Source organism: Astyanax mexicanus, chromosome 8 (genome assembly GCF_023375975.1).
Source record: "Astyanax mexicanus isolate ESR-SI-001 chromosome 8, AstMex3_surface, whole genome shotgun sequence".
In the NCBI taxonomy this organism is placed as follows: domain Eukaryota; kingdom Metazoa; phylum Chordata; class Actinopteri; order Characiformes; family Acestrorhamphidae; genus Astyanax; species Astyanax mexicanus.
Genome location: NC_064415.1, coordinates 5,623,522 through 5,640,143, shown reverse-complemented (window position 1 = coordinate 5,640,143; position 16,622 = coordinate 5,623,522). Strand labels below are relative to the sequence as shown.

The window sequence follows — 16,622 nt, the reverse complement described above, 5'->3', positions numbered from 1 at the left end:
CGGATTAGTTTTTCCTCTATCCATCAGCCCGGCGTCCTGCGGGACCCTTGCTTATTTGCTCAGGGGAAATCAACAAGTCCCCCCGAACTGCAGGCTGGACGGATCAGGATTTAATTGAGCAGCAGAGATGATATCATGAGAGATTAAAGCAGTAATAGCTGAGAGCAGCAGCTCGCCTGTGGAGAAAGAGGAGGCGGAGCCAATCACGGTTCAGTATAACCATATAGCACATTCCACACTGCAGCTCAGGTAACACAGGTGTGATAACACAGCTGAGATGTTCAGGTGTTTAGTAGAATAAGAGAAATGAAAGGAAGAAATACATAAGGAATCATGTAGTAAATTAAAAGTGTTAAACAAACCAAAATATTCTGTAAAGAAGCTTTTAGGTGCTCTTATTATCTGGGGAGCTGTTTTTAACTTGTGGTTTCTGAGGCTGGTAACTCTGATGAACTTATCCTGTACAACAGAGGAAACTCTTGCTCTTCCATTCCTGGGGTGGTCCTGATGGGAGACAGTTTCATCATCATAATGTTTTTAATGGTCTTTGCAGTGACTGCAGTTGTGGATTACTCAAATATTCACTATTCACTGTATACCTGTAACTCTACCTCTTCACTACTTTACTTTAACTGATGCTCTCAAACACTTTATTAAGAGACAAGAAATTCAAGTAATTAACTCTTGATGAGTTTAGCACAGCTGTTAACTGAAAGCCTGAATTCCAGGTGACTCTACCTCATAAAGCTAACTGAGAAAATCCAGCAGAGATGTTCAAAACTGTCTAATCTAAGCAAGAGGAGCTACTTTTAAGAATCTAAAATATAAAACATTATCTGGTTTGTTTAACACTTTTTTTGTTTACTAAATAATTTTATATGTTTTTCTTATAGTTTGGATGACGTTTCTATTAATCTACAATGCAGAATATTTCAAAATAATATATATATATATATATATATATATATATATATATATATATATATATATATATATATATATATATATATATATATATATATTTTTTTTTTTTTTTTTTTTGTAAAGTATGACATTGGTTTGGAAAAACAATGTAAAAATTCAAACATTTTGGAGAGATGTACATCAAGTTGTCATAAAAATGTTGAATAAAAATGTTTGTATGTCACTATATTTCTATCTTCTGAACTACAGCCCTGATATGGTTTTAAATGAGAATGAAGCTTATTGCTTGTGGGAGCATTATTATATCTAACAAAAAAACATTTTACTGCTGTGGATCTCCCCTTTGAAGAAACACAGGATTTTGGCTCTTGCTCATAAATATTCATAGATGCAAACATATCGCCTCTGATTGGCTAAGAGCAAAATAGAAACACCTCAGCACTTTTTTTTCCACAAAAAGACGTCTCACATGGCATTCATTTATACTAGAGACCACAAGTAGACTGTTTAAAATGAATGAATGAAAAAACAATGGATTGAGAACTTGGGTTAAATCAAAGTAAAGAAACATTTTCATACTGTCCCAAGTTTTTCTGATTTGCAGCTGTGTATTAAAAAAAATAATTATGTTGAGCAGATAAACTGTCTGCAATTAAATCTGCATTAATGTAAATGTAAGAAACATTGCACTTTTATTTTATATAGATTTTCTATGTCTAGTATTGAATAAATAGAAGGTTAAAAAATCCAGATCATGATCTAAACAGATCTAGTGAATGTTAACTGACTGGAATAGTGTGAGTAAAAAAGTGAGACAATGATAGTTAATTAGTTTAGGTATTGAAAGTATGGTGCTGTATCACTAATCAAATCAAGTTACAGAGCAGATACCAAACTATAGTAAAAGTATGGGTACTGCATTCCAATCTAACTCAATTAAATGACCATAAACTGTACTATAGTGAAAATATTAGCTTTAAATGTCTATATAATTTAATTTAAAGAACCAGAAACTGTACTGTAGTAAAAATACTGGCATTTTATCTCATCAATTAAAAGAACCAGAAACTGTAGTATAGTAAAAATATTAGCATTGTATCTCTATATTAATAATTTAAAGGACTAAAAACTGTACTATAGTGAAAATATATGTAATTAATTACAATTTAACTCAAATAAAAGCAGAAATTGTACTTTATTGAATTATGTTGAGCAGATAAACTGTCTGCAATCAAACCAGCATCAGTGTAAATGTGAGAAATACTGCACTTTTATTTTATATGCATCAGTATTGAATAAACAGAAGGTAAAAAACCCAGATTATAATCTAAACAGCACTAGTGAATGTAAAACGACTGGAATAGTGTGAGTAAAAAAGTGAGACACTAAGAAAATGTCTAAATCATTTGCTTTCCAGCACAGTGCCCTTAAACTCTGAAGCATCACCCCGCCTCTTTTGTCCCCTTCCCTGGGTTTAGTACAGTTTCTGCTCTTTTATTTAGTTTAGGTAATGAAATTATGGGTACTGTATCACTATCCAAATCAAGTTAAAGAGCAGATACCAAACTATAGTAAAAGTATGGGTACTGCATGCCATTAAATGACGATAAACTGTACTATAGTAAACATATTGGCATTGTATCTCTATATAAATCAATTAAAAGAACCATAAACTGTATTATAGTGACAATATTAGCTTTGTATCTCTATATAAATAATTTAAAGGACCAGAAACTGTACTATAGTGAAAATATTAGCTTTGTATCTCTATATTAATAAATTAAAGGACTAAAAACTGTACTATAGTGAAAATATTAGCATTGTATATCTATATAAATCAATGAAAAGAACCAGAAACTGTACTATAGTAAAAATATTAGCTTTGTATCTCTATATAAATCATTTAAAAGAACCAGAAACTGTACTATAGTAAAATATTGGCATTGTATCTCTATATAAATCAATTAAAAGAACCAGAAACTGTAGTATAGTGAAAATATTAGCATTGTATCTCTATATTAATCAATTAAAAGAACCAGAAACTGTAGTATAGTAAAAATATTAGCATTGTATCTCTATATTAATAATTTAAAGGACTAAAAACTGTACTATAGTAAAAATATTAGCATTGTATCTCTATATAAATCATTTAAAAGAACCATAAACTGTATTATAGTGACAATATTAGCTTTGTATCTCTATATAAATCAATTAAAGGGCCAGAAACTGTACTATAGTGAAAATATCAGCATTGTATCTCTATATAAATCAATAAAAAAAAAAACAGAAACTGTACTATAGTGAAAGTATGAGTACTTTATCCAAGTCTAATTCAATGTATAAAAGCAGAAACTGTACTATATTGAATTACCAAATTAGCATCACTATAAATATTATTAATTATAAATAATATTCGGCATTAAAAAAACAGAAGGTAAAAAATAAACCCAGATTATAATCTAAACAGCACTAGTGAATGTAAACTGACTGGAATAGTGTGAGTAAAAAAGTGAGACACTAAGAAAATGTCTAAATCATTTGCTTTCCAGCACAGTGCCCTTAAACTCTGAAGCATCACCCCGCCTCTTTTGTCCCCTTCCCTGGGTTTAATTTCATTAAGGGGCCGCATGAATATTTCTATTAAAGGGGGCCGTGAAATATGAAGCCGTTTAACACTGGCCCGCGCCGACTGGCCCGGAGATTTACGGCTCTTTTTCATCACATCAGGAGAGGGTAGAATTAATATTGCACCCTGAAGATGGTGGCTGCCCCCCAAAGCCCAGGGCCTTCCTCAAAGCTGTTCCCCCGCTCCGTAATTACTCCCACAATTAACTACAACACAAATCACACTGACAAATGGAAATAGTTTATATATTAATTATCCTTGGTAAATGTGTTCATTATGAAAAGACAATTTCAGGGGACCTGCACTGTCTCTTTTATTGCAATAAATACATTTCATTACACTGGCACAGAGTGGGGGCTGTCTCCGGACCTATAGGACAGCTCTGAGCTCCGTTTCTGACTCATAATCATTTTATTCCTTTAATTAGTCTGAGATGGCCACTCCTGAGGAGCAGGACGTTATTTAGAGTCACCGGACACCACTAATTTTTGGAGGAGTGCTGAGCTAATTTCTCTAAAACGTGCGCCATATGCCACCGACCGGCTCTCAGGAAGTGAGAGGTCATTTGTTAAAGGTGGGCGTGGAGGGGACGCTTTCAGCCCTTATTATAGCAGCATTTCCTAATCCAGCTTCTGGATTCTATTTTGTAATGCAACATTAACATGTAAAATTAACATTCTGAGAAATGGCTGAAATAAACAAAAAAAGATTCAGAGCTTTCAGACCCCAAATAATTAAAAGAAGTTTCATAAAGTTTTAAGAAATCAATATTTGGTGGAATAACCCTGGTTTTAATCACAGTTTTTGTGCATCTTGGCATCATAGTCTTCTCCACCAGTCTTACACACTGCTTTTGGATAACTTTATGCTGCTCCACTCCAAAATTCAAGCAGTTCAGTTTGGTGGTTTGATGGCTTGTGATCAGAGGATTTCAATTTGGTAACATCAAAGAATCACAGAAACCCATCATTATTTTTTTTCCAGAGCTGTATATCCCAAAGGTCAGTGCAGCATTCTTTAGCCTTCTTGGGACATGGCAAGTCAAGGGACACAATAGTAGTTCCTGTCTCTTGACATACTGCACAGTGTATAATCCTACAGTAATGTCTGCAGACTGCTCTAACAGAGATTACATACACACATTGAAATTTAGCACCATGCTAATGCTAGAAAAGCCTTTTATTACTTGTTTGCCTTGTAATGCCTCGGTAACTTTAAGAAGCTACCTTCAGACACTAAACATGTATTGGCTGATTGTCTACATTTGGGAAATTTGGTGTTAATTTGATGGAATCTGTCACTTTAAGGATCAGGGCCTTTGGGGGATATTAACCCTGAGCCTCCTGTGCTACAGGCCACCCAGACGAGCCTCCAGTCTGCATGATGGATGATGAGACCAGCTGTCTGAGGTGAAATGAATTCATTACAGGCCCGTCCACAGGGTCGCAAAAGTCATCCAACAACATTTAATTAACCTGATTACCTCAAAACAGCCATACACTGAAGAAACAAATGGATTTAGCTGGTTATAATCCTCAAAATAATGTGATGGTTATATACAGCTCTGGAAAAAATTAAGAGAATTTCTCTGATTTTGCTATTTATAGGTTTATGTTTGAGTAAAATGAGCATTTTCCAAAATCCCAATCCCAAATTCCAAAAAGTGTATAAAAGCCATAATGGCTATAATGTTCTATTAAAATGTTAATGATGATATTATATAATTTAGGATGCACTAGGCTCCTCCCTGTTTCAACTGCATATATGCTGATTGTAAATGAATGTATTTTAGTAGAATGTAAATATATTAAAGATAAAGTTTAGTTGGACTGGAGTTTGTCTGGAGTTCTCTTGAGTCTCTGCACGGATCATCTTCATACTAGACTACATACATCTGCTATTCTCTTGCTGGAGTGTGTGTCTGGGGGGTGTGTGCAGGTGTGATGGATCACAGTATAAACCAATAGGGAGTCGGAATGGTATATGTTTATACTTCTCTACATCCAATCACAAGTAGTACAGTATATTAAAATATATATTTCATACCCAACGAAATATACGAAATGGTATATGTTTATACTTCTCTACATCCAATCACAATCAGATTCACTCTATCTGGATGGAGAGATTTATCTGGATAGGGGTTTTATTGAAAGATGAGAAGCCGGAATGAAAACGAGCTGAAATGAAACAGGAGTAACGAGGCTGTTTTTAAGATGTAAGGAGTAGAAATATCACATAACTGTGTGAAAATGTAAGAAGTAGGAGTAAAAAGTTGCTGAAAAATAATTACTTCAGTATAGATAACCAACATTTCTACTTACAATGTGTATTTTGTTACTTGACAACTCTGGATACTATCAAAACTGTACCACATTCTAAGTCAATTAAAATAGAACAGTATCAGTTTGTACAGTTTCAGCTCTTTTAATTTAGTTAGAGTGTGGAACAGTATAAATAATATAATTTTACTCTACTTTAGTACAGTTTTTGCTCTTTTAATTAGTTTAGGTATTAAAAGTATGGGTACTGTATCACTATCAAAATCAAGTTAAAGAGCAGATACCAAACCATAGTAAAAGTTTAGGTACTGCATCCCAATCTAAGTCAATTAAATAACCATAAACTGTACTAAAGTGAAAATATTGGCATTGTATCTCTGCATAAATCAATAAAAAAACAGAAACTGTACTATAGTGTAAAATGTAGGTCGTTTATCACAATTCAACTCAAATAAAAAAGCAGAAACTGTACTATAGTGAAAATAGAGGTACTGTATCACAATCTAACTCAATTCAAAAAGCAGAAACTGTACTGTAAGGACATTATCTACACTTTGTCACAATCTAACTCGATTAAAATAGCCCATTATTTGTCATTTAATTGATTATTTCACAAAATATACTCGAATAAAACAGTTTAGCAATATATTAATAATAAAAATGAACACTGAATAAAGTCAATTTCTTAGTACTGTTGCAGCCAATCATCTTTCAGCGTCTGCACCGGCGTCCAATCGCGTAGCTCGGTTCCGCCGGAGTGGGCGGGCCTACGCGTGTGTTGTGTTTGTGTGGAGCTAAAAGGAAAAAACTGGAGGGAGTTTTTGTTTCGTTTTCTCTCGTTTTTTCGCTCCGGGTCGCCTGAGCTCTTTCACAAACAGGTAAAACAAGAAAGCAGGTTTTTATTCTGCGTGTTGAAGCTCTGAAATGTTTAAAAAACGCTGTAAATCAGGCTGTCAGGAGCGAGAGAGGGAGTACTGAGCTGCAGGTCCGGGGAGTGAGGGGGTTAGCCAGCAGGCTAAGAGCTTTAGAAACGCGGAGAAACGCTTAAATATCAGAGTTTAAAAGCGAACAATTTAATAAAACGTTACATTCTGTATTAGAGATGCTGATTCGAGCCTGTTAATGCTGTGTTAACTCGCTAAAGCTTCAGAAAAGGCTGTTATAGAGCAGATAGCACTAACAAAACAATGACTGGCTAAAGTTAGCAGCACTGCTAGCTTAAGCTAAGCTAGGCTAAGCTAGGTTAACTAATAGCAGGATGACAGTGGCTTTGACTTTCCAGTTTATTTGCCACTTAATTAATTAAGTAAACCCGGCTATTGCCTAATTAACTGGCTCTAATTGGGTTTTATAGATAATTTGTCTTGTTTTAGCTCCAGAAGCTATATCCAGCATTTTGGTTATCTTAGTTGGGTTAACTAAGTTAGCTCAGACAACACACCAGAGGCTTTAAAGTAGCCTGTTTGGATTCAATCTTAAATATCTACTCACACTATTTAATAATCTATTATTACTGTTTTAAAATGTTATGGAATGGCTGTGGATAGCTCTTCAATAATAGCTAAATAAGCTAGATAACCCAGGTTATCTGCCTTAGCGTTAGCTAACTAGCATCCTGGATGTAAACACAAGTGATCACAATGACATTTATTATGTAACTCAAACCCAAACTCTGAAGATAGTTATCTGAACTACTTTAAATATATCCAAGCTCAGATTCCACCCCATGACCTCCAGCCCAGCACATTAAACCGTGTGTTACAGTAGTGTATACCCTGCTGTATCTGTGTTAGATTTGAGCTGGATGTTCTGGAAGCATCTCCATGCTATCAGGGCGGACTGATGATCATATGTATGTTCCATAGTGAATGCATGGTTACTGTCTCTCAGTTTAACTCAAATAAACGAGCTGAAACTGTGCTATAGCAAAAGTATTGGTTTTGGGATTGGTAATGTACCATAATTTAACTCAAATAAAAGAGCTGAAACTGGTGATGTACTACAATCTAACTCAAATAAAACAGCTAAAACTGTGCTATAAGTATTGGAATTGGTATTTTACCACAATCTAACTCTAATATAATAGCGGAAACTATTTTATAGTCAAAGCATCAGTACTGTATCACAAATGAACTCATATAATAGCTAAAACTGCTATAGTGAATGTATTGGTATAGATATTGCTATTGTACTACAATCTAACTCAAATGATAGAGGTAAGACTGTGCCGCAGCGTTTTGGTATTGGGATTTGTATTGTACCACAATGAAACTGTGCTATATGGAATATATGTGTATGTACTGTAGATAAATCTAACTCAAATAAAACAGCTAAAACTGTGCTATAAGTATTGGGATTGGTAAATCTAATATAATTGAAACTGTTCTATAGTCAAATAATTAGTACTGTATCTCAAACTAACTCAAATATAAGAGTTAAAACTGTGCTATAGTGATAATATTGGTATTGTACCAGTATCTAACTCAAATGAAATAGCTGAAACTATTCTATAGTCAGAGAATCAGTACTGTATCTCAAGTTAACTCAAATATAATAGCTGAAACTGCTATAGTGAATGTATTGGTATAGGGATTGCTGTTGTACCACAATCTAACTCAAATGAAAGAGATAAAACTGTGCTGTAGTGAACGTTTTGGTATTGGGATTCGTATTGTACCACAATCTAACTCAAATGAAAGAGATTAAACTGTGCTATATTGAAAGTATATGTACTGCAGATCAATCTAACTCAATTAAAATAGCCAAAACTTTGCTATAGTAAAATTATGGTTATTGTATCTTAATCGAACTGAAATAAAAGAGCTGAAACTGTACTATAGTGAATGTATGGTGACTGTATTTGACTTGAATAAAAGACCTAAAACTGTGCTATAGTAAAATTATTGGTAAAGGGATTTCTATTGTTTCACAATGTAAATCAAATATAAGAGATGAAACTGTGATATAGTGAAAGTATTGGGATTGCTATTATACCACATTCCAACTCAAATATAAGAACTGAAGCTGTTCTATATTGAAAGAATCAGTACTGTATCTCAAGCTTACTTAATTAAAGAGCAGGAACTATTCTATAGTGAAAATATGGGTATTGTATCTTAATGTAACTCATTTAGCTGCAAGAGGAGAAACTGTACTGTAGGGAAATTATCGGTATTTAACCACAATGTAACTCAATTAAAAATTAGAAAGTGTATTGTGTTGACCGTATGGACACTGTATTTCAATCTAACTCAGTTAAAAGAACTATTGGTTTATTGGCATTGATATTGTACCAAAATGTACAACCTAACTCAAATGAAAGGGATGAAACTGGTCTATAGTGAAAGTATGGGTACTGTACCTCAAAACAGAAACAGAAACTGTGCTGTAGTTAAATTTTTGGTGCTTTTTCACAATCTAACGTATTTAAAAGGCCAGTAGTTTTGTGTTGACAGGATTGACACTGTGTTTCAGTATGACTCAATTAAAACAGAAACTGCACTATAGTGAAAGTATTTGTATTATAAAACAATTTAATTTGACTCAATTACAAATGCAGAAGCTGTAGTATATTGAAATGATGGGCATGGGAACTACAGTCTAACTCAATTGAAAGAGCACAAACTCTAATGGAGTGAAATCATAGGTACTGTATCACAATCTAACTCAATTAAAAGAACATAACCTGGGTTGTGCTAAAATTGTGGGTACTCTATCTGAATGCAACTCAATTAAAACAGAACATGTATTGTATTGACTGTATGGACACTGCATCTCAGTCGTATTCAGTCAAAAGACCATAAAACTGTATTCTAGTGAAATTATTGATATTGTATCACAATCTACTGTTACAATCTACAATTTAATGATCTTCCTGTCCAGGCACATCTGTTTAAACTCACCTGGTACCTGTCAGGTTTAATAGGTATGTTAAAAAAGAAAAAAAACAACAACTTTGCTGGACTTTTTCTTTTATTGCCCACCTGTTATCTCTTCTAACTCAATTAAAAGAGCAGAAAGTAGTATAATTGTATATAAAAGTATAATTTTGAAGGTATGAGATGAAACATATTTTAAACACACTATTTGAACCATTATTTTTACTTGTGATTTACACTAACATGCCAGATGTCTTGGGATGGCAGTATCTAAGTTGACAGCTTTAAATGCTCACACTTATATAAGTCCTGAGGTGTTGTCTTGTGAGTGAGGCCACGTGAATTATGGGAATTGGAGGTTTGATAAAGGCTGTAGATGGATGGGACATGGATGGGATATAATATGGAACGGTGTGATATGTAGATCTGCTTGTTTCTTAATGCTTTTTTTTTTAATGCTTTTGATTCCTTCCTCCAGGTCATTTCACAGGCTGCAGCTCAATGGGAAAAGTCTAGCCATGTTCAGCTTTGAGGGAGATTTCAAGCGGACCCCTAAGGTGTCCCTTGGGGGTGCCAGTAGAAAGGTGAGAGACGAGTTTTTCTAAGAGACTCCTATTTGTTATTTGTGAAATCTTAGGCTTGAAATAGTCTTGACCATCTGTTTATTTATTATTTTTTGTAGGAAGAAAAAGCATCTCTTCTCCATCGGACTCAAGAGGAAAGAAGAAAACGAGAGGTTTGCAATAACTGTCTGTCTTTTTTGTAAACAATACAATGCAATATTCTTCATACTCTGTTTCTAACAGTAGTTTAATCTGTACAGGATGAGAGGAGACGATTGAAAAACGCAATAATCATCCAGTCTTACATAAGAGGGTTCCACGAGAGAAAGCGGCAGGTACGTAGCACTGTCCTTATTTTATAATGTGGTATGAATAATAAGCATGGCAGCTCCGTTCTCATATTTAATGGGAGTAGTGGGTGTGTTAATAGCAGTATGCCAATGTAGCTGCAGTCTTAAAAGAGGCAGAAGATTGCTGGTTCAAATCCTGTTCATGCAGCTTGCCATCAGCTGCCGGAGCCCTGAGAGAGCACAATTGGCCTTGCTCTCTCTGGGTGGGTAGATGAAGCTTTTTTCCCCTCATCACTTCTAGGGTGATGTCAGTCAGCACAGGGCTGCGTCTGTGAGCTGATGTATCAGAACCGAGTCGCTGCGCTTTACTCCGAGCGCTGTGATGCTACTCGGCAATGCTATAGCATCAGCAGCAGTTCAAAAAGAGGCGGAGTCTGACTTCACATGTATCAGAGGAGGCATGTGCTTGTCTTCACCCTCCCAGTGTTGGGGCATCACTAGTATAAGGGGGAGTCTATATATATATATATATATACATATATATATATATATATATATATATATATATATATATATATACACATATATATATATACATATATATATATATATATATATATATATATATACGTATATATATACATATATATATATACGTATATATATATATATATATATATATATATATATATATATATATATATATATATATATATATATATATACATATATATATATATATGTATATATATATATATGCTTGTGTTCACTCGTGTTCTCTATTTGTGTGTGTTCTGGATCTGGTAGCACGCCATTCAGAGGGGCCACTTTGACCGCTGTGTGAGTCAAACCCAATCAGCCATCAGCCCGGCGCTCACCGACAGCACCACACTCATCCTGCTCGCCCGCCAGCTGCTCTTCTTCTACCGCCACAGCGAGGACACACACAGACTGGTGAGTGTGTGATAATTAAGGGTCTAGAAAATATATAAAATATATGTATATTATGTGATGCACTGCCTGGCCTAAAAATGGTCCTACACTGTAATATTTGGTTGGACTGCCTTAAGCTTTGATTAGGGTATGCATTTTTTGATTATGGGAGTCTTTTCAAGCTCATCCTACAGATTCTTAGTGAGGTTAAGGCCTGGACTCTATGGTGGACTCTCCATGTACTTGTGAAAATGCACTCTTTCACCATTCCAGCACCATGAATCCTGACATTATCATCTTGGAATATGGCCGTGTTCATCAGGGAAGAAAAAAATCCATTGATGGAATTACCTGGTCTATATTTAGTATATTCAGGTAGTCAGTTGACCTCATTTTTTCAGCACATACTGTTGCTGAGTCTATACCTGACCGACTGCAGCAAGCCCATATCATAGCTCCGCCCCCCACAGGCTTGTACAGTAGACACTAGGCATGATGGGAGCATCACTTCTTTCAGCCGCCTCTCTTCTTACCCTAATGCTCCATTACTCTGGAACAGGGTAAATCTGGACTCATTAGACCTTCACATAATCTTCTTCCATTGCTCCAGAGTTCAGTCTTTATGCTTTCTAACAATCTGAAGCTCTTTTTGCTGGTTGGCCTTAATGATGAGTGCTTTCCCTAAAGCTACGCAGCTGTTTAGTCCCTTTAATCCCTTGATTTCTCTTCACTGCAATGTGTGTGTGGTAAAGCTCTTACTTTCACTATTAAACATCATAGTTCCAGTGCTGTTTAAGATGATGTATTGTATCCACAACCTTGCTGTCAATGGCCCAGTCTTATAACTACTTCATGTACATGTTCACAGCTATGTTTTAAGTTTGTTTTTTAAGTCAGTTAAGTTAAGTCACATTACTTAAGGTCTTCTTTCCAGATTTCACCAAGTTTTTCCTTCCTCAAAAATGTTTTTTACTTTTCGTCCACTTTTTAGTAATACGTTGGACAGTTCTTAACCTGATTACAGTAGCTTCAGAAGTCTCCTTAGGTGTTTCCTCTGCTTTATTGATAAATGCCAATAGTTTGACCCTTCTGAAACAGGTGGACATCTTTTACATGACCACAGGATGAGTCTTTCCACATGGTTGTTGAGTGTTTAACAAATGAGAAGCTACTCCCTGCATCACTTAGCGCTAAATAGTAATTATAATACTCATAAAAAGGTATTATTCAATGGGAGGCTCTTAATTGCTTATTTTAATCCAGGTGTTGACCTTTCTTTTGACCAGTTAGTGTGTTTCGAATCGCTAGAGCAGGGGTGTCCAAACTTATTTGGTTGGGGGCCAGAAGGAGAAATATATTTGAAGTCACGGGCCACAGACTCTGTAATAAAATAAATAATGAAATATACCATTTTAAATAATACTTTTTCCCTGATTATTTCATTTACACACCATTTTACTTGACTCACTATCTTTATCTTTGACAGTGTTGTGTAAACTAAGATTTTTCAAATTGATGTTTCATTTCATGATGTCTCTTAATATAAAACTCCTTAATTACGGAAACTTTTAGACTCTTTGGCCCGTTTTTCTGCGCTAGAAATGCGCACTCTCTCCGCTTTTAGACTCTTTGGCCCGTTTCTGACACCTAGCGTTCAAACTTTGAATCTCACATTATAAAAAACCTGCTTAACAGCGGGCCAACTTTCATTCTATTTCTAAAATACCTTGCGGGCCGCTCCAAAAAAGGAAACGGGCCGCAAATGGCCCGCGGGCCGTAGTTTGGACACCCCTGCGCTAGAGTCTCAATCCTCAAAATACACTATTGATTATTAATAAATACTGCTGGAAGGAGAATTGAACCCCAGTCTATTACACGGGTGACTCCTGTGGTTTACTGTTGCAGATCTGGTTGTGTCAGAGTGTGGTGAAGCACCACATTCAGTTTGTGAAGCTGCTGGCGGGACCAGAGAGACCCACGTGTGTGTTCCAGATCAAGAGGCTTCTGGGACACTGCTGCAGGTAACTGGACTGTCCAGGCTGAACCAGAACTGAGGTTCAGAGTCAGAGCGTTACTCTGAGTAGTTCTATAATACAGTAATGCTCTAGCTAGGAAACTGTATTTATGATGTTGTTAAATATACTGTTAAATATACTGATATGTTAAATATACTGATATATTGGATACAGTGATGTCCTGTAGACATAAGTTTGGACACATCTCTTCTTTGTCAAGGTGTTTTTTTCTTTTTATGATTTTTTACACCATAAATTTAATATTAAAGAATATGTTAAAGCTCTACAGGAACACATGCTGAATTATTCTGTAATTAAAAAGTGTTAAACAAAACAGAATATGTTTTTGATATTTTAGATTCTTCTGTATAAGTATCACATGTATCTTTGAGGACAGATCTGCACTCTTGGTATTTTAATCTTAGAGTCTTCATGATTGAGAGTCACCTGGAATAGTTTTCTTAGCGTCTTGAAGGAAGGAGTTCCTGGAGGTGCTGAACAATAGCTGCTGCTTTTCCTTCACGCTGTGAAGCTCCAGCTCATCCCAATTAAATCACCTCAAATCACCATCTCAGTTTATCAGGTTTAGATCAGGAGATTATTGTGGAGGAATAAAACATTTATACTGTTTACTACAGAATTCCATATGTGTCCCTTAATTGTTTTCATGTCTTTAATATAAATCTACAATGTAGAAAATACATTAAACAAAAAAATAAAGAAAACACTGAATGAGAAGGTGTGTCCAAACCTTTGACTGGTGACATATTTTAATAATTTTACAGTAATATACTTGTGCATAAAAATGCATTTAAAAGTTTTGTTTTGTGAAACAGTTTCAAAATTCAGTAAAAACCAAGAATCTTTAGAAAAACAACTTTTTTCTATTCTATAAACAGCAGTAACCTATCACGACTATACTGTAACCCTAAAAGTACAGAATGTTAGTGCATGCTCATAAACTGCAAACTTTTTTACAGTAAAAAAAAGTTTTTTTATAGTAAACAGCAAAACAAATAGAAAATATGACTGTTTTGTAGGGGTGTGACGAGACACTAATATCACGAGACGAGACGAGACACGATATTGGGTTCACGAGAACGAGACGAGATTTAAAAATAATTTTTTATAGAAAACGTTAAAAATGAAAAATTATTGAAAACTGTAGTTTTATTTGACAAAATCATATAACGCAAACTTAACAGACTGGTTTCTCTCGCACATTGATTCTATAAGAAATAGAAATAAGAATAAAAATAAAAAAATATATAAAAAACTTTTCTAGGTCTTATATGAAAACAATAAGTGCAAACCACAACCAGTCATATTAAGCCTATGGTTTGTGTTTTTTTTTTTTCAGCAGGTGGTGGGGGGTGGGAGATGTATTTTAAAATCGTCAGCATCCTGTCATTACTTTCCCACCGCGCTCCGCAAATTTATTTGGGGCTTGGATTTGGCGCCCCCTGTAGTGCAGCACCCCTATGCGTCGCATAGGCTGCATACCCCCTTTTTGCGCCACTGCTCTCCACCATACTCTATCGCTACTGGGTTGCCAGATCCCGCTTAAAAAGTCCACACTTAACTGTTTTTTTGCCCCGCGAGACAAGTTTGAGCCTGACGAGAAATATCGTCCGTTTTAATCTCGCGAGTCACACCCCTACTGTTTTGCTGTTGTAACAGTTGAATTATTGAGTGGTAATAAGTGTGTGTGTGTGTGTCTGTGTGTGTCCTGCAGGCTGCTGCAGCTGTATGAGGACGATGGCGTGAATGTGGCCGTTCCCATGCGGATGCTGGAGGTTTTCTCCTCTGAGAAGATTTACCTGCCTGTCCTGCAGGACTCCAGCGCAGCCACAGCACTCACCGAGCAGATTTTGCACTATATGGTACAGAAAGGTACGTTACCCCAACCCTGTCTCTGCTGCTCCTCAGGGTTAGAGCTATTTTGAGATCATTTTTTAAGATACTATTTTTTGTTAAATACTAATCTGTAAAGGGTGTTTGATATTACATATACATAAGAGAGCCCTTAAAAATTATGATTTTCATTGATTTTTACATTTTTTTGCAACAGGAGTAAAGCAGCATAAAGTTATCCAAAAGCAGTGTGTAAGACTGGTGGAGGAGAACATGATGCCAAGATGCATAAAAATAAAAATATCCGGATTAGTAATTTATCAAAAACTTTTCATTGTCTCTCCAGGAGTTCACTATACACTGCGTTCTCTGTATGTCTTTATCTCAAACTTACAGAGAAATATTTGCATTAAAAAAAAACATGATTTTAATTATGATTAATTACAGAATTGTTGTGTAATTATTATTTTTTTGGCTTTTGTTTATTTATTTAAGAATAGATCAATATTTAAATTGAATTTATTTGTATTGCTATTAGGTATTTGCTTATTTTATGCTAAAAATAGTCGTTTTTGTTTTAATAATTATTCCGAAAACATTATCGGACAGCTTGAATGTGTTTTTTTTTTTTTTATATCTGTATTGCCAAAGTATCAGATCGGGACTTTGTATATGTAGATACTCAAATTTAATGACTCAAAATTAGGAGCAAAAAAATTTAATCGGGACATCCCTAACCAGCAGAGGGATCGTTATTGAGTACAGAAACCAAATTAATGGTGGCTATATGAAATGTATGAAGTTTCTTTCTCTCTCTCTCCCCGGCTGTAGGGTACTACAGGTCTCTGTATGTGTTGGTGAATCATAAACTGCCGTCGAGTTTGGAATACAGCGACGCCCCCTCTGTTCCTCTGGCACACACACTGCTGGAACACTTACTCAAACCCCTGCACTTTACTTACAGCTCCTGTCCTGTGGGTGCCAGGTAAACACACACACATGCATACATATATACACACACATACACTTTCACATACTAATCAATTGTACACCCTAGAGATGAACATTTAAATGAAAAAAATGTAACATTCTTTGCTGTTTGTTACGGGTCAGTGGTGTAACAGCATGGGGTGTGTTACCATTCAGTTGTGCAGTCGGACAGGACTGCAGTATTGGTCAGTGGTGTAATGGTGTAATGTTAGGTAGGTGATGTAACAGTGGTCGTAGAAATTGACAAACGACCAAGCCCAGGATGCT

At 35.4% G+C, this 16,622-nt stretch overlaps 1 protein-coding gene across 1 annotated transcript in view; it reads left to right on the top strand.

The window, feature by feature from the left end:
* Positions 1–6,595: 6,595 nt before the first annotated feature.
* The window catches only part of ube3c (ubiquitin protein ligase E3C), a 62,043-nt gene continuing 52,016 nt past the window's right edge, over positions 6,596–16,622 (top strand). Inside the window, exons 1-8 of the mRNA XM_022666681.2 lie at positions 6,596–6,710; positions 10,189–10,294; positions 10,393–10,446; positions 10,534–10,608; positions 11,371–11,517; positions 13,402–13,517; positions 15,247–15,404; positions 16,197–16,350. Of these exons, the coding sequence (XP_022522402.2) occupies positions 10,229–10,294; positions 10,393–10,446; positions 10,534–10,608; positions 11,371–11,517; positions 13,402–13,517; positions 15,247–15,404; positions 16,197–16,350 (770 nt within the window). The 5' untranslated portion in view covers positions 6,596–6,710; positions 10,189–10,228. The remainder of the gene's footprint in view (positions 6,711–10,188; positions 10,295–10,392; positions 10,447–10,533; positions 10,609–11,370; positions 11,518–13,401; positions 13,518–15,246; positions 15,405–16,196; positions 16,351–16,622) is intronic.